Source organism: Budorcas taxicolor, chromosome 1 (assembly GCF_023091745.1).
Source record: "Budorcas taxicolor isolate Tak-1 chromosome 1, Takin1.1, whole genome shotgun sequence".
NCBI classification, from domain to species: Eukaryota; Metazoa; Chordata; class Mammalia; order Artiodactyla; family Bovidae; genus Budorcas; species Budorcas taxicolor.
This window is the reverse complement of record NC_068910.1, coordinates 1,588,289-1,607,751: the sequence shown is the minus strand read 5'-3', so window position 1 is coordinate 1,607,751 and position 19,463 is coordinate 1,588,289. Positions and strand designations below refer to the sequence as shown.

At 62.4% G+C, this 19,463-nt stretch overlaps 1 protein-coding gene across 1 annotated transcript; it reads left to right on the top strand.

Moving 5' to 3' along the window:
* Positions 1-900: 900 nt before the first annotated feature.
* On the top strand, positions 901-18,918 carry COPG1 (COPI coat complex subunit gamma 1). Its single transcript, XM_052636445.1, has 24 exons — positions 901-1,030; positions 1,937-1,989; positions 2,559-2,639; positions 2,879-2,950; positions 3,078-3,157; positions 4,101-4,176; positions 4,278-4,370; positions 4,770-4,856; positions 5,678-5,835; positions 5,927-6,060; positions 6,413-6,480; positions 6,672-6,860; positions 7,463-7,558; positions 8,620-8,863; positions 9,405-9,480; positions 10,552-10,655; positions 11,003-11,128; positions 11,418-11,486; positions 13,126-13,268; positions 13,540-13,711; positions 14,331-14,428; positions 16,070-16,208; positions 16,660-16,758; positions 18,433-18,918. Exons 1-24 carry the CDS (start codon positions 994-996, stop codon positions 18,561-18,563), a joined length of 2,625 nt encoding a protein of 874 aa, XP_052492405.1. The 5' UTR covers positions 901-993; the 3' UTR covers positions 18,564-18,918.
* Positions 18,919-19,463: the final 545 nt, after the last annotated feature.

Sequence of the window (19,463 nt, the reverse complement as noted above, 5' to 3'; positions counted from 1 at the left end):
CCGGGTCCCCGCGCCCCTGGGGCCCTGCCGGCGCCCGGACTCACCTCGGCCTCGGGGTGGCCTCCCGGCTCCGCGGGGGTGGCCCTGGGCGACGCCCGTGTCCCCTTCGCGTCCCTGCCCGCCCCCAGCGCCCGGCGGCGCGTGCAGCGGGCGCTCCACCGGCGCCCGCGCGTTCCCAGAGCGGAACGCCGAGCCGCGCCCCCGACATTGCGCGCCGGGAGCGCCGGGCGGCGGCGAGCGGCGGGCGTCCGGGCACGCAGCCGCCCACGGGGCGCCTCCCGGGCGCCCACACTGCCCGGCGCGGGAGAGCGTGCCACAGGTGCCGGGCGCCGCCAGCGGGCAGGGCAGGCCGGCGCGGGCGCGGCTGGCGAGGCCGCCGGGGGCGCCGACCCGATCGGGGGCCCCGGGAAGCGCGCGGCTGCCGCCGAAGCGCCCGCCCAGACTCCCGCGGGGCCCCGCGGGGCGCGGGCGGCGGCGCGGACGGGAGCGCGCGGCCCGGCGGCGCAGGCCCCGCCGCCCGCAGCCCGCACGGGGGTAGCGCCTCGCGCGGCGGCGCGGCCCGGGTGCGCGTGCGCCTGCGCGCGGAGGGCGCCTGCGCGCGGAGGGCGCCTGCGCGCGGAGGGCGCCTGCGCGCGGAGGGCGCCGGGTGCGCGTGCGCCGGGCGCGGAGTGCGCCGGGTGCGCGTGCGCCGCGCGCGGAGGGCGCCTGCGCGCGGATGGCGCCTGCGCGCGGAGGGCGCCGGGAGCGGAGTGCGCCGGGTGCGCGTGCGCCGGGCGCGGAGGGCGCCTGCGCGCGGAGGGCGCCGGGAGCGGAGTGCGCCGGGTGCGCGTGCGCCGGGCGCGGAGGGCGCCGGGTGCGCGTGCGCCGGGCGCGGAGTGCGCCTGCGCGCGGCGCCGGGCGACGTGGCCGGCCGGAAGGAGCCCGCGCGGAACCGCCGCCGCCGGCCGCCGCGTCCGTCCTCGGCTGCCGCTCGGCTCCCGCAGCGACGCCGCCATGCTGAAGAAGTTCGACAAGAAGGACGAGGAATCGGGTGAGAGGGCCGAGGCCCTGGGGGAGGCCGGGCTCCCGCGCAAGCCCTCCGCGCCCTCCCCGGGAGGCCTCCTCCCGGACCTCCGTCTGGACGCGAGGCCCCGGGAGGCCCCGGGGACGTGAGCGAAGGTGCAGCGCCCATCCGCGGCCGGCCGCGGAGCGCCCGAGCGGGCTCCGCTGCCCCTCACCCGGCAGCTCGGGCCGCGATTCGCTGGGTGACCTTGGGCGGGTCTGCGCCTCTGGGCCTCTGCTTCCCCGCCTGTCAGGGGAGGGGGCCAGACCCGGTGGTCCTCTGGGGATTCCCTGGGGCTGCGCCCGTGCTGGGGCGGCCTAGTCGGTAGTGCCCGGATCGGTGCTTGAGAACCCTGACTCCGGTTCATTTATCCAGCAAACGTTTCGAGGTCCCGGTGCGTGCCAGGTTGCTCTGCGCCCTGACTCTGCAGCAGAGCTAGTGAGACGCGCTCGTGAGCAAGCTGAGAATATAAGAATGGTTGCAGCGGAGTGGAGGAAACAGACGTCAGTCAGATACTCAAGTGTGTCATTAATTACAAGTGTGATTTCTGCTGTGTGCAGAAACCCTAGTCACTGGAGAAGGTGGTCCCTCACGCAGTAGGGGCTCAGCTAGGTACCAGTTGCATAAATGAATGAAAGGACACTCTGAGAAGCACACGAACACTGTACCAGGGCTGCTGGGTGACTGCGAGTTAGTGGTTTGGGGGCAGGGGAGCTCCCTGGAGGAGGCTGGCAGGATCTACTGGCAGCCTGCAGAGCTTTGACTGCTGTTCAGAGCAGCTGGAGCTTGAACCTCCGAGCCATAGGGACGTCTTTCTCCATCGTCTACAACTGGGAGAGTTTTGAAATTCAGGGTCACAACGTCTGCTCAGTCCCGTCTCTTCTCTCATGGAAGGTGGAGGCTCCAACCCGTTCCAGCACCTCGAGAAGAGTGCGGTGCTGCAGGAGGCAAGTGTCCTTTGCTCCCCTGGGTCTTCCACTGAGAATGATCACAGTCAGTGTGATGGAAACGCCAGCACATTCAGAGTGCTGGTTTGTAGGACATTAGGGGAGAAATCTGGTCGTGGAAAGATGGGGAATTCATCATGCTGATCCTTTTCTTCGTCTTTGTTTCTCCTGCCAGTTAATTAATAAGCTTTGAGGGTTTCTCTGGCGGTCCAGTGGGTAGGGCTCTGCGCTTGCACTTCGGCACTGGCTCCAGCCCTGTTTTCAGAACTAAGATCCTGCATGCAGGCCACAGGGTGTGAGCCGCCCCCACCAAAAAAAAGCCTTTACTGAGTGTTCATTAGTCTCTAAGTCAGCACATCTCCAGGTAATATCTAGGGAGGATTTCAGGAGTTGTTAATAGATGAATTTAAAGAAAAAAGGAAAACAAAGCTCCTTTCATGTGAAAATAAGGCAGGACAAGTGTATTTCTTTACCCTGGGCCTGCTCAGATCTCTGAAGTGCTTGAGGACAGTCACGGAAGGGAAGTAAACTCAGCCAGAAGGTAAATATCCTTGATCACTTCTTCTCAGGCCCGTGTGTTTAACGAAACGCCCATCAACCCTCGGAAATGTGCCCACATCCTTACCAAGATCCTTTACCTCATAAACCAGGTAACAGGGTGAGGCTTGGGGGTGCGGAAAATGGTACTGGGGTGTGTTGGGGGCAGGGGCACAGCCCCTGTGTGGTTGCAGCCAGCGGCCCATCTCCGGGTGCCCTCACGGTCCCACTCTGAGGTGCTGCCCTTGATGCAGCCTCGGCTGGGTCTGAGGCTCCGACCTGGGCTGTCTTAGCAGGAAGAGCCTTCCGGCCTTTCTGTCCCAAGCTGAGGCTTCTTTCTGAATTGCAACAGGGGGAGCACCTGGGGACCACGGAAGCGACCGAGGCCTTCTTCGCCATGACCAAACTCTTCCAGTCCAATGACGTAAGTGCCGCCACCCCTGCCCTCCTCCGGGGGGACAGCTCTCAGGGTGGTGGGAGGGCCCCCGTCAGAGGCGGCCCCTGTGTCCGGCTGAGCCGGGGGTCACCGGGCTCTCTCCTCTCCTGCCCAGCCCACCCTCCGCCGGATGTGCTACTTGACCATCAAAGAGATGTCGTGCATCGCAGAGGACGTCATCATCGTGACCAGCAGGCGAGTCCCAGGTCCCTGATGGCCGCACCCACGCCGAGCCCGTCCTCTCCGAGCTCCCGCCGCTCAGTCCTCGGCCACGTGTTGCCAGCGCCCTTGCCTCCTTTGCTCTCTCCTCGCCCTCTCCTTCAGTTACTCTGCCCAGCCATGGCGCCTCCAGGGGGGGCGGTTCTGCTTGTAATTCTCTGGCCTGGAGTTAGGCACAAACCGTCCCTTCCCTGCTTCCTCTTGGTCCGCTGAGGCAGCCCGGAGCTTCCATGGCGACTCCGGCTCTTCCCAGGAGAGCCCAGGAAGAAGTGACGGGGACGGGGGGGCGGTGGGGTGTACGAAGCCCACAGGCAGACTTTCCCACGAAGGACTGCTGTGCTCGGGAGGCATTCGGCTCCGGGCCATCCCCGGGCTCCATTCGCGTGCTTCTCCTCGACGCCGTGAGGGGGTTTGCTACACACGCGTGTGTAGGTTCACTTAGAGAGTGTGGCAGACATGGCTCCCGCAGCCCCAGAGCTTCCCGGGAGGTAACCCCACAGACCGGCACTAGGGGGGGTGTGTGACGGCTGTGAGAGCAGGGCAGGAGGACCGCCAGCTTGAATCTGGGTCAGGAAAGGCCTCCTGGAACTGGGGGAGTGGAGTCCTGCAGGGCAAGGCAGGCAGAGCAGGACAAAGGTGGGGTGGGTGGAGCGAAGCTGCCAGGACCTGGGGGCAGTCTGGGGCTTCTCCGCGACCCCTGGACAGGGAGAGCAGCAGGAAGCCCCGCTGGGGATATTGCCGTCGCAGCAGGGCAGTGACCCGGGCAGTGTGGAGTTTCATGGAGATCTCTTGATGAAGGGTTAAGAGCCCAGAGCGGACACCCGTTAATAATGGAGACGGGCCTGCTGACCTGGTTGGGGTGAGTGGGGTGTGGGAGTAGGCCCGGCCCCCGCGTGAGGCCTGTGCCGTGTCCCTGCAGCCTGACCAAAGACATGACCGGCAAGGAGGACAGCTACCGGGGCCCGGCCGTGCGCGCCCTGTGCCAGATCACGGACGTGAGTGCCCCGATTGGGGAGGGGCGCGGGGTCCCCAGGGCGCACACCTGCTCCCCTCCTCCGGGCCTCCGCCCCACATCCTGTCGCCTGCGCCCCCACAGAGCACCATGCTGCAGGCCATCGAGCGCTACATGAAGCAGGCCATCGTGGACAAGGTGCCCAGTGTCTCCAGCTCCGCTCTCGTGTCTTCGCTGGTGTGTAGCCTCGGGCTGGGGCGGGGCTGGGGCGGGGCCTGGGTGGGGCGGGGCGGGGGCGGGGGCAGGGGCAGGGGCTGGGGCTGGGGCTGCTCGGGAGGCTGAGGAGACATCAAAGATCGCTTTCACAAGGAAAACCGAAGCTGTGTGGCCCCAGTTGTGAGAGTCCCACCCCCTGCTCTGTGAAGAGTGCCCAGGGGACTCTGGGTGGATTGAGGGCCCAGTTGGCGGCCTTGACCCATGCCCTGGGGTGACAGGTTTTGGGGATTTGAGCCTGGCAGGAAGTCCGCCAGGGCAGGAGGAGTGAGGGTGGGAGCCGTGCTGAGTCTGCGCCCTCTCGGAGGACCCCGACAGCAGGGTGTCCTGCCCGCCCCGCTCAGCATGCCCTGTGCCCCACAGCACCTGCTCAAGTGCAGCTTCGACGTGGTCAAGCGCTGGGTGAATGAGGCCCAGGAGGCCGCGTCCAGTGACAACATCATGGTCCAGGTGAGCCTCGAACGGGGCAGGGATGCTGAAAATACTCAGGCGCTGGCCAGCAGGATGGGCTTTCATCACGGAGGTCCTGGCGGCCCCTGGCCGGAGCAGGCTTCAGTCCTTATCTCGTGGTGGGGAGACTTGGGGGTTTGAGGAAAAGAATTCAGGTCATCTCTTGCAGGGAGAGTTGGTGTACAGACTTGATGGGCTCATGCTAAAATACTGGCGTGGTTTAAAAACCAGCGAGTATTATTTTGGGTGTGTGATGCCATCTCCCTGGTGCCTGGTGAGGGTTCAGTGGGAGCCTGTGCCCTCCTGCCCAGACCTGCAGGCCCCCTGTGTGGGCATCTGTTCCCTCTCCCCACGTCTTAGTGCTGGATCTCGTTTCCAGGGCCCACTCTGGCCCCTCAAACCCTCCAGGATCACAGAGGCTTCTTCCCACGTAAAAGGCCCTGAGCGCCACCCTAGTAAGGATTCCGGAGGGCAGAGGGGATGGTCTGTGTGCCTCCCCTCCCCCTGCTGGCTTCGCAGCAGCAGCCACGCATCCTGGGGCAGGGCCGGCGGGCCGAGGGCCTGCTGTAAGGGCACCCATCTGCATGGCCCCCGACATGTCCTCAGCCCAGGCCGGCTCCCGCTTCCTCTTTCTGGGCGGAGACCCCTGGTCTCCAGTTCCTCCGTCTGCGCGGCGCCTGGCGGGGTCGGGGGATGGAGGCCTGCAGAGTCCCAGGTGGCTCGGTGGGTGTGGCCCACACCTGGGCTCCGTGCCCACCCCAGAGGTGGGGAGCGGGCCCCGTGGCCTCAGGCCTCACTCGCACTGCTCTGCAACCCCCCAGTACCACGCGCTGGGGCTCCTGTACCACGTGCGGAAGAACGACCGCCTGGCCGTCAGCAAGATGATCAGCAAGTTCACACGGCACGGCCTCAAATCCCCCTTCGCCTACTGCATGATGATTCGAGTGGCCAGCCGGCAGCTGGAGGACGAGGACGGCAGGTAGTGGCACCGCGCCCGCCGCATGCCCCCCCGAGCCCTCGCCCAGCCCCCAGGCGGCCCCCCAGTGTCCTCTTGCCGCCTGTCGTTGCAGCCGTGACAGCCCCCTGTTCGACTTCATCGAGAGCTGCCTGCGCAATAAGCACGAGATGGTGGTGTACGAGGCCGCCTCAGCCATTGTCAACCTGCCCGGGTGCAGCGCCAAGGAGCTGGCCCCAGCTGTCTCAGGTGCCCAGGCCCCGCCCCCGGCCAGCTCAGGGGCCCAGGCCCCGCCTCCACCCAGCTCAGGGGCCCAGGCCCTGCCCCCCGCCCAGCTCAGGGGCCCAGGCCCCGCCCCCCTCCTGCCCCGTGTAGCTGGGTCTCCCAGGGGCGAGGCCCTGCCTGGGGTGGACAGGTGCGCTCTCCTCATTTGGGGTGGCCATGCCAGTTGGGGAATAGGTGAGTGGGGGATTTGGGTCTGAACAGTCTCTGAGCCCTGGTCCCCGAACTGTGCCCGGTGCCCTGCCCCTGCCCCTTCCGGGGCCCCTGGGTTTCCTGGCTGCCGCGCGGGGGCAGCCCTCACCGGCGTCTCCCCCCGCAGTGCTCCAGCTCTTCTGCAGCTCGCCTAAGGCCGCCCTCCGTTACGCCGCCGTCCGCACCCTTAACAAGGTGAGTTCGCAGTGGACAGAGTGGGGCCGGCCTTCCGACAGGGCTGGGGGCGGGGGCCCCCGCGGCAGGAGGTGCAGCCCGCGCTGGCCTCTATCCCCTGGGTGCTGGCGTGAGCCCACCTGAAAGGCCAGCAGAACAGTGGGAGGCCTCCCATGGCCCGTCCGTGTTGTCACCTGTTTGCTCCCGGACAGGTGGCCATGAAGCACCCGTCCGCGGTGACGGCCTGCAACCTGGACCTGGAGAACCTCGTGACAGACGCGAACCGCAGCATCGCCACGCTGGCCATCACCACGCTGCTCAAGACAGGCAGCGAGGGCAGCATCGACCGCCTCATGAAGCAGATCTCCTCCTTCATGTCCGAGATCTCGGACGAGTTCAAGGTGCACAGGCTGCGCCCGCCGCGGGGCGGGCTGGGGGCTGCCTCGGGCCTCGCTGTGGCGCTGTGCAAGGCGCTGCTCCCGGCCTCCGTCGGCGAGGCGGGCAGCTCCAGGCCTGTCAAGCCCTTTGTTGCGTGCCGTGTGCGCGCTGTCTTGTGCTGGGCAGAGTCTGGAGGGGCGAGCAGAGCGGTGCGCACGCCGGCCTGCCCTCGGAGCTCGCTTTCTGGGGCGGGACCATGGGAGCTGACTCCGGAGTGGACAGGATTGTCCCACATGCTGGTGCAGCGAGGAGACTCTCAGGGCAGCAGTTCCCGGGGGAGCCGCCCGGGAGGACCTGGGAAGGGCCAGCCAGGGCATGTGTACGCTTGCCCTGAGCTCTGAGTAGACGAGCAGACGGGGGGGGGGGGGGGGACCCACCCACAGTGTGGATCGGGGCCTTGGACCGCAGTGCTCGCTGCTCTGCCCGGGGGGGCTCGGAGGTCCCCTCGGCCCCTGGCCTGCCGCGCCGCGGCCCGGCCCCACCTGAGGAGGGGCTCTACTGGCCCCAGGGACTGGAGGAGCCGCCCTCGGGACTGGGCCGCGGCTCACACCTGTCTCTGGCACAGGTCGTGGTCGTGCAGGCCATCAGTGCGCTGTGTCAGAAGTACCCCCGCAAGCACACCGTGCTCATGAACTTCCTGTTCTCCATGCTGCGGGAAGAGGTAAGCGTGGGTCGCCTGGCTGCTGGCTCCCGGGCAGGTGGGCCTGGAGCCACCTGTTAGCTGGCTGGCTTCTGGTGCCCGCAGCCTGTTTGGCTCCTTGTGTGCAGGCAGTGCAAACATGCCCCAGTCACTGTGGTTACAGTCGTAACTGACGACGTGCCCCCCTGGCCATATGGACTCAGCAGATGCCCAAGGCGATGCTTAAGCAGAAGATGAATAACGGTCTGTCTGGTGTCACCTAGTATAGAAATATTCTAGCCATTGCAATGTTTCATAAAAAAAATTTTCCCACAAAAATCGGTCCTTGGTGCCGAAAAGGTTGGAGACCGCTGTCATAAAATACACACAACATAGAATTCATCAAGGGCTTCCCATGTAACTCAGCTGGTAAAGAATCCGCCTGCTATGCAGGAGACCCCGGTTCGATTCCTCGGTCGGGAAGATCCGCTGGAGAAGGGATAGGTTACCCACTCCAGTGTTCTTGGGCTTCCCTGGTGGCTCAGCTGGTAAAGAATCTGCCTGCAGTGCGGGAGATCTGGGTTCGATCCCTGGGTTGGGAAGATCCCCTGCAGAAGAGAAAGGCTGCCCACTCCAGTATTCTGGCCTGGAGAATTCCATGGACTGATGTCCATGGGGTCACAAAGACCGAGTGACTGTCACAGTAGAATTCATCACCTTGTATATTGTTCAGTATTGTTAAATACCTTCACACAGGAGTGCAGTTGATTTCCAGAACTTTCTCATCCTGCAAAACTGAACTCTGTTCCCATTTAACGATAACCCCCTACTCTCTACTCCTCCAGTCTTTGTATCGCCCATTCTTCCTTTGTTTCAAAGGTGGGAAGAAAATCAAGTCCCAGAGGTTTCTATTAAAGCGTCTTCAGTTAGTCTGGAATGGCCCCGGCGAGCATTCAGCCTGAGCCTTTAGCTTTCACACAGAAGGGAGGTGGCAGTGGGGGAGCCAGGCCCTCGCCTGCAGACTCCGGCTGGGCTGCTGGGCCGGGCTGCCGCCGGGCTCCGCAGACGCCTGGTGCTCAGCTTCCTGTGGCCTTGGCCCACAGGGCGGCTTTGAGTACAAGCGGGCTATCGTGGACTGCATCATCAGCATCATCGAGGAGAACGCGGAGAGCAAGGAGACGGGGCTGTCCCACCTGTGCGAGTTCATCGAGGACTGCGAGTTCACCGTGCTGGCCACGCGGATCCTGCACCTGCTGGGCCAGGAGGGGCCCAAGACCAGCAACCCCTCCAAGTACATCCGCTTCATCTACAACCGCGTGGTGCTAGAGCACGCGGAGGTCCGTGCAGGTGCGTGGGCGCGGCGCGGGCCCGGGGCCTGCAGGCCTGAGGGCGGCCCCGGCGGGCGCTCCCTCCTGTTCCATTGCACGTAGTCCTGTGCCTTTCTCCTTTCTTCACCTTCCTCCTTCCTTTCTCCTCAGTGTTTCACTTTTCTTTCTCATGGCGGCTTTCTTGAGATGTGACTCACGTAACACACTCTGTCCGATGAGTGTACATGTTCACGTGCGGCCATCCGGCCCCTCATTTCACTCAGACTTACTGCTGTTGCCCTCTCTTGCTGCTCTGGACAGACGGGCCCCAAGCAGTTCTTGCTCCCTCAGTTGTAGCTCAGTCTCTCCCTCATCTGCGGTCAGGTGAGGCTTCGCTGCCCCTGAGGCCGTTAGGATACAGAGATCAAGGGCAGCTCTCGTGGCCCCGTGGTGGTCAGAGCTGAGAAGGGCTGCTGGGCCCAAGGACAGGGCCACCTCCCCCAGGAGAAGCAAGGCCTGGAGGCTGCTTGGCCAGCCCGCTCTGAGCCCTGGCCTGAGCCGTGTTTGCCTTGTGCCCGCAGGCGCTGTGAGTGCTCTGGCCAAGTTCGGGGCGCAGAATGAAGAGATGCTGCCCAGTATCCTGGTGCTGCTGAAGAGGTGCGTGCGGCGTCCCCTCAGCTGGCGGCTGCCCCCCGTCCCTGTAGCTGGAAAGGGCGAGAAAGATGCACAGCTATTGATGGTGGAAAACAGTGGAGACACAGGAAAGTGTGAAACACGGTGCTGTGCGGAAGCGCCTCTGCCTGGGTGTTAGCTCGGGGTATTTTCTGTTTAAGAAGCAGCTTTATTGAGCTATAACTCGCAATGCGCACAGTGTCCCCATCTTAAATGCACACACAATGGGTTTGTTACATTCCGAGTTGTTTAACCATTACCGCCATCTAAGTTGAGAACTTTTCTCTTGACTGCGCTGTGCAGCTTCTGGGATCTTAGTTCCCTGAGCAGGCATCGAACCTGGGTCCTCTGCGGTGGAAACGCAGAGTCCCATCCACTTGACTACCAGGGAATTCTTGAAAACACTTCTGCAACCCCAGAGAAACCGTGTACTGGCGAGTAGTCGAGCCCTGCCCCGGCCCTGCCCCGCCCCTCGCTAGCCCCCCGGCCGTGGATTTGCCTTTGCACGCACCTTGTCACGCGCCTGCAGGCGTTCAGCGTGGCGCCTCTCGCGAGTCCGGCTCCTTCACGGGGTTTCCAGGGCTCACCCGCATAGTCACGTGTGCCGGCACTCCATGCCTTTTTATGGGCAGGCACTGCTGCGTGGCGTGAAGAGCCCCCGTGTGCTTGTCTGGCCACCGGTGGGGAGGCGTCTGGGTCATTTCCGGCTCCTGGCTTGCGTGGGTCGTGCTGCTGTGAACATCCGTGCACAAGGCTCCACATGCCTTGCTTTCAGTTCTCTGGGGTGTGCACCCAGGAGGGGGTTGGGGAGTCGCGTTCAAGTCTTTTTTGACGTGTGCTGCCGGATACAGGCGCGTGGCTCCTTCCCTGGGTGGGCTCTGGGAGAGGGTCCCGGGAGAGTGAATACTGCCACCCCTGTGCCTCTGATACCCAGGCACTGCCTCTGGTGATGGGGGTGGAAGCACCCTGCCACCTCTGCCCGCCCTCTGCTGGGGCCCTGTAGCGCCCCCCTGCCCCCCATGGGCCCCCGTCAGGAGCTCCGTGTTGTGGCCACAGGTGTGTGATGGATGACGACAATGAGGTCAGGGACCGGGCCACGTTCTACCTCAACGTCCTGGAGCAGAAGCAGAAGGCCCTCAACGCAGGCTATATCCTGAACGGTGAGTCCTCCTCGCCCGACCACTCCCCTTGCCCCCTTCCCGAGCTGCGGCCTTCCCGGGCGACGTGCCCTCCGCTGGACTCCCCTGGCAACTGCAGGGCATCACTGTCATCTCAGGAGGCCCGGGGCCCCAAGGGTGGGAATAGCCCAGAGAGCTGAACCGCTCGCCAGTCCTAGGAACCTGCTGAGCACTCCCCGCTGTGTCCAAGCCCCTGTCCCGTGTCCATTCGCTCCTCGCAACAGCCCTGCAGAGGAGGGCGTCCTGCGAAGTCGGGGCTCGGCAGTCTCGCTGGTTTCCTCAGGGTCCTACAGCCTTGACCCCCGGCCCCGTCTCGCTCTGGCCTCCAGGTCTGACCGTGTCCATCCCAGGTCTGGAGAGGGCACTGCAGCAGTACACTCTGGAGCCGTCGGAGAAGCCCTTCGACCTCAAGTCCGTGCCCCTGGCCACTGCGCCCATGGCAGAGCAGAGGACAGGTAAGGCGCACCTGTGTCCTTCAGAGGCCCTTGGGCCCAGGCCTCCTCTGGAGGGTCTGCCTGGCCTGCAAGGCCACCGCAGCTGCCCAGGGTAGAAGGGGCTGTGCTGGGTGGGGGGAGTCACCCCGCCTGCCTCTTGCCCTGGAGAGGAAGCCCCCTGCACACAGACACTCGCACTGTCCCGTGCTCTGTGCTTCACACTGGGAGGTGGGGATCACACTTCCTGAGTAACGGCGCTGTGGTCCATGTGCCCTGGCCATCTCTGAGCTATGTGTGCTTGTTCCCGCAGAAAGCACCCCGGTCACCGCCGCCAAGCAGCCCGAGAAGGTGGCCGCCACCCGGCAGGAGATCTTCCAGGGTGAGTGAGGGGGCTCGCAGGCCGCGGCGACTCTTCCCCCAGGAGCCGAGATCGGGCCTCCCCTGCGTGCTGGCTCTGAGGGTATTTAGACAGCGTGCTTGACCCTCAGTGGAGGTTGGCGCACCCATTTGGGATCTGAGGATTTGGGTGTTCAGAGAGACACGGTGATTTGCCCCAGTTTGCACAGCACCAGGGGGAGGGCAGAAACAATTAAAGTCCAGCTCCAGCTGGCTTAGAGCCGCTTTGGCCTTGTTCTGAGTGCTGCAGGCCCTGGGCCCAGTCGGTTCGGGACGTCTGGCACTGCTCAGCGGAGCTGAGGGCACGACACAGTCCTGTGTCTCGGGCTCCAAATGTGCTCCGGCCACCTTGTCTGGCAGGGTTTGGTGAGGATTCCGTCTGTCCCTCTGCTCCCGCGTTTCTAAGGGGAGAGGCTGTGTGTCTAGTTGGCAGACCACGTTGTCCACCAGCTTCCTGCCTTCGAGGCCCAGCAGCAGCCTCCCGTCCGGGTGGCCCCAGCCCGACACCCCGACTCGCCGCCTCTGCTGCCCTGCCGCGTGCTCTCGCGGCTTCTGACCTGTTTTCTGTCCGTCACTGCGCTGGTGCCGGCCTCCTCCTAGCAGGCTCCCGGTGACTGTGGGATTCATTTCAAGTCCGCCTTGTCCTTTCCGCTCCCGAACCTGTCTTCCACCAACACACCATCTCTCAGGTGTGGCTGAACCGGGACCCTGAGCTGGCTGGCGTCGCTCTCCCCGCAGGCTTTCCCTGTGTGTTCCTTCCCTCTTGTTGCCGGCAGAGATCAGCACGAACTTAGTGGTTTCACTCAACGCTGCTCCACCCCTTGTCCTGAGGTCTGAGTTCAGCCTCGTTATGGGCGGAAAGAGCAGAATAATGATGATACTGCCTGCCTTCTCCCTCTGTCCCTGAAATCCTAAGTCTAGGGCAGAGTATCATACCGCCTCAGGTAGCGTTCTTTTCCACGTGAAGGTCAGTGTAGCCGGGAAGGTGAGTGACGGATCTTGACTAGTGGTCCTCAGGCATCCGTGTGCGTCAGAGTCACGAGGGGAAGCTTGTTCGAGATGCAGGAGGGGGGTCTCTGACGGGCGGGTCTGGGGAGGCCTGAGGGTCTGCACTGTCGCCATGCCCGCAGCCCCTGGTGTTTCTGGAGCAGTGACTCCTGAGCACAGCTGGGAGAGCAAGGCCGGTTGCCAGTGCCTCATTCTCCCAGGCATACCAGGGCCGGAAGCTGGCCTGCACCAGATGCCCGCCGGCCACTCTGAGCTGGGCGTTCTGTAACACTCTGAATCTGCTCCCTCTCCTTTGGGGCCACTTGTCCCAGCAGCCACGTGTCTGAGAGCAGTCTGTCCTTCTGCCTGGTTCCGTGGCCAGCAGCGTTCGCTTCCTCTTTGTCTTTCCCTGTCTCCCTCTTCTGAGCACCCTTGCTGAGCTTCTAAGCTTGAGGGAGTCTCTGGATGGATGAGGCCGGGCCGTGGGCCTGACGTCCATCGGTTGGTCTGGCGTCCCATGTGGGACAGCAGGGAGGGAGTGCTCGGGTGTGTCGGGGAACCGGGAGTGAGAGGCCTGAGGACTGATCAGAGACCCCGCTGAGCTGCTGGGTGAATGCGCGGCCTATGGGTTTCAGAGCAGCTGGCGGCCGTGCCCGAGTTCCAGGGGCTTGGGCCCCTCTTCAAGTCCTCGCCTGAGCCCGTGGCCCTCACCGAGTCGGAGACGGAGTACGTCGTCCGCTGCACGAAGCACACCTTCGTGGACCACATGGTCTTCCAGGTGAGCGGGGGGCCTCCAGGGGGCCCCCATGCCAAGTGGCTGGAGCCGGGCACGATGCCGGGTCTGCCTCCAGCTGCTGCGAGTCGAGTCCTTGACTCAGGGCCTGTGCGGCTCCCGCGTGTCCACATGGAGACAGGGGGTCTGGGCAGGGGGCCTGGGTTGGGAGTCAGGGTGGCCCTGGGGTGGGAGGCAGGGCTCCCGACGCCTCCTCTGCAGCTCGGGGGCCCCCACCCCCGGCTCAGCATCTCGGCCCCTCTGCTCCCTGGTCCAGTTTGACTGCACGAACACCCTCAACGATCAGACCCTGGAGAACGTCACGGTGCAGATGGAGCCCACGGAGGCCTACGAGGTGCTGTGTTACGTGCCCGCCCGGAGCCTGCCCTACAACCAGCCCGGGACCTGCTACACGCTGGTGGCCCTGCCCAAGGAGGACCCCACGGCAGGTGAGCCCCCTGGCCTCCCGGGAGCCCCTGGTTCGGGGTGGGGAGGGCGGCCTGTGTGCCAGCTGTTCGTCTCTGGTCAGAGCTTCAGCTCCTCGAGGTCGGTCCAGAGCAGAAGGCCGGCCAGCCCACCCTGGGGCTTTGCACACAGCAGCTCGTTTCCTTCTCACACACCCTTGCGGGCAGCACTGCTCTCTCTGTCTGAGAGGGCGACCGAGATGGGGTAAACAGCTTGTCTGAGTTCACCAGGCTGCGAGGCCGAGCCCCGGCCCTCAGGCAGGACTCTGTCTTGGCCGTGAAAGAGCCAGAGAGAGGCACAGACGTGACCGTCCGAGTCCACTCCTCCCAGAGAGGCAGGGGCTTTTCCGGGCCTGGGGCGGCGGGCCTGTGTGGCTCGTGGGTGTGGCCAGCCTGAAGCGTCTCTGCCACCCTTGCTCCTCTTTCCTCGTGAGGGCAGCTCCTCAGGCTCCTGCCTGAGGGCGCTCCTGCCTCCCCACGCCGCTGCCCTGGGGCTGGCCCGGGCCGCTGGTGCGGTGGAGGCCTGGAGGGCAGGCTGTGGCCGCCCACCCGCAGAGGCCGCCCACCCGCAGAGGCCCCCGACGGTGTGCCTTCCCTCCCGCAGTGGCCTGCACGTTCAGCTGCATGATGAAGTTCACTGTCAAGGACTGCGACCCCACCACCGGGGAGGCGGACGATGAGGGCTACGAGGATGAGTATGTGGTAAGCGCCGGCGGGGCCTGCAGGGCTCACGGCCAGCCTGCACGCATCTGCGCTGGTTTCGGTTTAGACGTCACAAAAGAGTTCTTGTTTTTAACTTAAGAAATACATGTTCAAGTGTCACAAGAAAACCTGGGAAATACAAAAACAAGTACACTCAGACAGGGAACCGTTCCCCGTAGCCCTTGGGAATGACTGCGGGGAGAGAAGCTGTGTCTGATGTCATTACGTACATTACAGATCTTGTTGGTTTCACTTAGAACCAGGGTGTAATTTCCCGTCAGTACAAATACTTCAGAAACACAAGTCTTAGTGACTTTACAATACTCCCTTCTATTGACATATCCTAATTCACCTCACTTTGTATTCCACTAACATTGGGCATTTGTGATTCCAAATTCTCACTGTTTTTGAGTGCTACATTAAACACCCCTTTCAGTATAAATTTGTACCTGTGTTTCAGATCTGTCTTCTTGTGACTAGAAGTAGAATAATTAAAAAAACATTTTTTTAACAATTTCTTTCCACAAGTAGGATAATTGGGTCAGAGACGCAGGACGGTTTCAGGGCTTTTTGGTTCCTGTTGTCGGTCGCTTTCTAGAGAGACGGGGTCAGTTTGTATCTGTCGGCGACCTTCTGACGCAGTGAGATGCCCCATTCTGGCTCCAGCTCGCGGGGCTAGCACGGAGCCGAGGGCAGGGTCATTCTTGATTTGCCCGGTGCACGGCGGCTCCCTGCCGTCTGAGTGCAGACCCTGACAGGCAGCCTGGGATGGAGACGGCCAGGGCCCTCGTGGCCAGAGGGGCAGTCGCTGGGGCACACCCGATGGGCACTTGTGTCCTCCCGGGTCCAGGCCTGAGCCAGCAGTGAGCGCGGCCAAGGCCAGGAGGGCTGGGTATGAGGCCCGGCTTCTGCCACAGGGGCTGTGTCCTACCTGTGAACGCCCTCCCCGTGCACAGGAGCAGGGGCTCAGCAGAGAGCTGCTGGCGAATGAGCGGGAGCCTTTCCACACAGTCGGTCCAGGGTGCGCGTCCAGAGCGGGCCCGGCTGACTCGGGGCAGCCTCTGAGCACTCCTCCCCCGCGACTCCCCGCCCCATCGAGTCAGGCACTGGCGGCTTCGGAGGGTGCGCTCTCACAGCCAACACCCCGAGAGGAGGACAGGGGGCCCTCCGTATCTGTGGGTTCTGCCTCCATGGATCCAGCCAACAGACGGAAAATAGAGTGGGTTCCAGAAAGTTCGCAAAAGCAAAACTTGAGCTTATCACACGAGGCAGCTATTTACTTAGCGTTTGCACTGTACTTACATGTGCTTCCATAACGTTTACATCATATCGGGCGTTATAAATGCTTGAGAGGTGGCGCAGAGCATAAGGAAACGTGCACAGCTTAAACGCAAACACGGCCCTGCTCCACGTAGCGGACCGGAGCCCCCAGGAGCTCGGTGTCTGAGGGCGCGTCCCGCTGAGGGGCCACCACCCGGCCGCGAGCTGCTGAGGACAGGCCGCCGGTCCGCTGGGGCCCGGCCCCGGAGCCCAGCGCTCGGAGCCTGCGCGGTGGGAGGGGCGGGTGGGCAGAGCGGAGCGGAGGCTCTCGCCGTCTCTCCTGGAGCTGTGTGCCTCAGGACCCCCCTATCGCCCCCCCAGCTGGAGGACCTGGAAGTCACAATAGCGGATCACATCCAGAAGGTCATGAAGCTGAACTTCGAGGCAGCCTGGGACGAGGTGGGGGATGAGTTCCAGAAGGAGGAGACGTTCACCTTGTCCACCATCAAGACACTCGAGGGTAAATGCTGCGGGTGCCGGTTCTGGTTTGCCTGCCTTTCAAGACCCTTGGCCACTGTTGAAGTGCTCCTCCTCCCCCCCGTCCCCGCCCCCGTCCCCCAAAGATCCAGGGCCAAGTCTAGAGCATACAGTTCAGATACATAGAATAAAAAAAGTCGCTCAGTCGTGTCTGACGCTTTGCGACCCCATGAACGATGCAGGCCATGGAATGCTCCAGGCCAGAACACTGGAGAGGGTAGCCTTTCCCTTCTCCAGGGGATCTTCCCAACCCAGGGATCGAACCCAGGTCTTCCACGCTGCAGGCGGATTCTTTACCAGCTGAGCCACAAGGGACAGTTCAGATGCTGCTCATTAAAAGCTGCATACAGTGGAATTTGGGGCTGGGGGAGTGGTGATAGCACCACGTGGAGATGAGCTAAGTGGGTTAATAACTCTGGGACTTCTCCCTGCAGAGGCTGTGGGCAATATTGTCAAGTTCTTAGGAATGCACCCTTGTGAGCGGTCTGACAAAGTGCCGGACAACAAGAACACGCACACGCTGCTCCTGGCCGGTAAGTGGCGTTTCTCGTGGGAAGGGCCTGGGTGCCCCTGGGGAACCCGGGGATTTAGAGCTCGCAGCGCTGAACATCACAAGGGATGAGGAGGCCAGCTAGCGCCGTCTTCCCCCAGTGCTTGCTGCCAGTCAGTGTCCCTGCCCACGGGCAGCCAGTGAGCTACTGCACAGGACGCCAGCACCTCCCTGTGATCCTAAGGGCGTGAGAGCGAACGTGCACGCTGCCCCGTGCGGGGTCAGGCAGCCACATGCAGATGGCGGGCACGCTGCTTTGCACTTCGGTGTTTACTTCACCGCGCATCTTGGAGAGCTTCCTCTTCCTTTTTTTTCTTTTTTTAATAACATGAAGTTTACCAATGTAGTGATTTTCACATCAGCTCAGCGGCGTTAAGTACATTCCCGCTGTTTTGCAACTATCGCCATCACCCACCTCCAGAACTTTCCCGTCTTCCCAGACATCTTCCCAGACCGAGCTCTGGTTGTTTCTCATGGCTGAGTACTGTCTCTCAGAACCGGCACGTGGACTGAGGGACACCTAGGTGGTTCTGGTGTTCTGCCGTTACAGACTGCGCTGCAGGGAACAATCCCGCACACACATGTCTGCTTAGGCACTTTATTTTGGATGTGTGCACTCTGGGTATTTGTAGGGTGAGTTTCTCAAGGCTTTACCAGGTCAAAGTGCATCTTTCATCTCGGTAAATATCTCCAGCTGCCTTCCATAGGAATCGTGTGTCTTCTCTCCCACACTTCCAACCGGGCAGCGTGTTCTCAACCTGCGCGGCCTGTGTGGTCTGCGCGGTCTGTGCGGTCTGTGCTAGGCGTGTTCATGGTGTCTCGTGTGGCTTCACTTTGCGTGTCTTGTACACTGACTGGCGCTCAGCATCTCCTCAGATGCGAACTGCCATAGTCATTCTCACACCCTTTGATGTGAAACAGCGCATGCATTCTATTTATTTCTATATTTTCCACTGAGTTGGCTATTCCTTTCTAATAGGAATGGGGTTTTTAAGCACTTCTGGAAATTTTCAAACTCACACACACGGAACCCCCGTGCACTCCTCCTCCAGCCGTAGCAGCGAGCATCTCCACCCAGATGCGGTCTCCACCCCCAGATTATTTTAGGGCAAGCCCCATACATAGATATTTCGTATGTAAATGTTTCTGACCCGTTGGTTCTCCAAAAGCTAATGAGCCAATGCGCTTGCTGCACCTGGAACTATGAGCAAAGGGAAGTTCTGTTTGCTGAGTGTTTATAAACAGGGTTAGGAAGTGGCTCTGCTCCAGCGCCCCGCTCACAGCTGGCCGCCCCCAAGCCTGCAGTGCGGCACCCCATCCCCTGGGCTTTGCAGACGCCTGCACTGCGATTTTGCCCTGGTGGGGCTCTCCCTCGGCCTGTGACCTTCGATGCGGTCTGAGAGCCTCGGTGATGTCGCACAGAACCATACACGTCCAGTAGTGCATCGGGGCTTGTCAGCAGCGTGACATGCAGACTGATCTCTGCCGAGGTCACTGATGACGCTGCAGCTCAGAGAGGTGCAGTGACGTGCCCAGCGCCTCGCACAGCTCCCGTCTCACCCCAGAGCTGCCTCTGCCAGCTGTGGCACGCTGCCCTCAGCCCAGCCCCGCAGCCCCGCTTCGGCCTTACGCGCCTGCCTTCTCTCCTCCCCTGCAGGCGTGTTCCGGGGCGGCCATGACATCCTGGTGCGCTCCCGGCTGCTGCTTTTGGACACGGTCACTATGCAGGTGACAGCCAGAAGTTCGGAGGAGCTGCCCGTGGACATCGTCCTGGCGTCTGTGGGCTAAGAGGCCAGCTTTCATCGGATCACGTCCTCCCCTTTCCCCGAACACTACGCAGGAGTCGCGCCTTCCTCCTGAACCCAGTGGAAGCTCCTTTCCAAGCCTGTGTATTGAAAAGCAATTAGGAATCACTGAGGGTCTTTTGTTGTGTTTTTCATTTTCTTAAATTGACCCCCCGCCCCAAACCCCGCTGCTGACAGTGACTCTTTAAACGGCATGATTTTAGCTCATTCTAGAACTTGCTGCCTTGCCTGCCAGGGAAGGGGCATTGCAAATGAATAAAGCGCTTGCACCACCTGAGTTTATCCCCTTCTGAACCATCATCTTATCCCTACAAATAAATCAGCATGTATTTATTGAATGACTGCTACTTCTGCAGACTCGTACTTAGGGGTCCGTCTTCTCTGCTGCCCGTAGCCCTTTGCCACAGTACCTGCAGGAGGCAGGACCCTCTCACTGGCCTCTGCCTGTGCCTCACACCCCGGAGCGGGAGCAGCACGGGCTTGCTGAGGGGATGACAGCCGTGGGCGGGCACAACCACCCTCCTGTAGGAGATGGGTGAGGTCTGGGGGTCTGGGTGGGCCGAGTGCAAGGTCTGAGGTGGGGGTGCACTCCTGTGGCTCCAGGAACAGCCCTGCAGAGCGGAAGGCCCTGGTTTCCGCAGCTGGGCTTTTAAACCCAGGTGTGGTGGTTTTGCCAATACATGTGTTTTGCCTATTTTTAAAAACCTTGGCGTCGACCGTTAAAGACTGGTATTTGGGGTGGGGGTAAAGGTGGAGGCCTTGCAAAGTATTCCGGTGCCCACTGAAGTGTGAGTGACCCGTGATTCGGGCCCTTCCCGGCCCCTCCCCGAGGTTAGCCATGCAGGCAGTTCACCCCGCAGGGGCACGGCCAACACGGAGGACG

Coding starts and splice junctions, on each gene's coding strand:
- COPG1 (XM_052636445.1), top strand. CDS start 994: ATGCTGAAGAAGTTCGACAAGAAGGACGAGGAATCGG. Junction 6,481..6,671: donor CCGTCCGCACCCTTAACAAG/GTGAGTTCGCAG, acceptor GCTCCCGGACAG/GTGGCCATGAAGCACCCGTC. Junction 7,559..8,619: donor TCTCCATGCTGCGGGAAGAG/GTAAGCGTGGGT, acceptor CTTGGCCCACAG/GGCGGCTTTGAGTACAAGCG.